Here is a 955-nt window from a genome sequence, read left to right as displayed (position 1 = left end):
TATATATATATAGCATTGAAAAAATTTTAAGGGGTTGTAAGGGTTTCAAAAAAAGACATAGAAAGAAAGAAATAGCACAAATAGCAATAGGTAATGAAGTAATGAAAAATACTATTTATACCTGTAGTTAATTGAACCTGTTAGTTAACAGAAACAGACCAGAAATCCAAAAAAAAAGGTCACATACCTCTTTTCTCTCTTTGAGATTAGTTAACATTACAATAGTAGATGATTTCTGTTCCCATATCATTCTCCAGAAGTCCGCGACCGTGTCTTGTTTTGGACCTGAAACACACAGGTCATCTTATTGGGCCTTATTATAGTTACTGAAACTCTTGTCAGTAACATGAATGCTCACTGCATCTAATTTTTACATTTAGACTCACTCACCCTGTGCTGCTATGAACTTATTCTTATCTGTATAACCCTGGAAATAAGAAAGAACTCATTTAAATGCAAACACGGGTATATATTTTGCTTCACTACAAGATGCAATGCATTACAACAAAACATGTGTTTTGAATAAGTACATATGAATGCATGTTTAAACAGATTCATTGAATTTTGATGCATTTCTACAGCTTTGCAAATCACTTACATCGATATATGATGCGTTGATATAATCTGAGCATGGGACTCCATCCATCTGTGTTAAAATCACTCTGGAATGGTCATCTGAATAACGGGAAAGACCAACAATCATGCTTACTTCTGCACATAATCACATAATTAATTGCTCCTCCTCAGCGCCACGATGGAAAAAGTGCAAAAGCTTTTAAAATGAGAAATAGAAGCAAAAATCGAAATGCCATGGATGTGGGCGTAAGGAACTGAAAGCGATTTGTGTCTTATGTGGAGAAGTTTTGTTAGATGTGTGAGGGTGGAAGCAGCTAAACTTCAGTCTAATATCACCCAAAATCTACATGTGAGCAGTGTTATCTACACAAAATCATTC

At 34.8% G+C, this 955-nt stretch overlaps 1 protein-coding gene across 2 annotated transcripts in view; it reads right to left on the bottom strand.

The window, feature by feature from the left end:
• LOC122355503 (receptor-type tyrosine-protein phosphatase epsilon-like) overlaps positions 1 to 955 on the bottom strand; it is a 12,443-nt gene that overhangs the window by 6,309 nt on the left and 5,179 nt on the right. For both annotated transcript variants that reach the window (XM_043253914.1, XM_043253913.1), the window contains 3 exons: positions 599 to 675; positions 391 to 427; positions 188 to 285 (listed from right to left, as the gene is read on the bottom strand). In XM_043253914.1, the coding sequence (XP_043109849.1) occupies positions 188 to 285; positions 391 to 427; positions 599 to 675 (212 nt within the window). The remainder of the gene's footprint in view (positions 1 to 187; positions 286 to 390; positions 428 to 598; positions 676 to 955) is intronic.

This window comes from Puntigrus tetrazona, chromosome 12, assembly GCF_018831695.1.
Source record: "Puntigrus tetrazona isolate hp1 chromosome 12, ASM1883169v1, whole genome shotgun sequence".
Lineage (NCBI taxonomy): Eukaryota > Metazoa > Chordata > Actinopteri > Cypriniformes > Cyprinidae > Puntigrus > Puntigrus tetrazona.
Note: the sequence above shows the minus strand (reverse complement) of the source record. Positions and strands in the feature narration are given on the sequence as shown.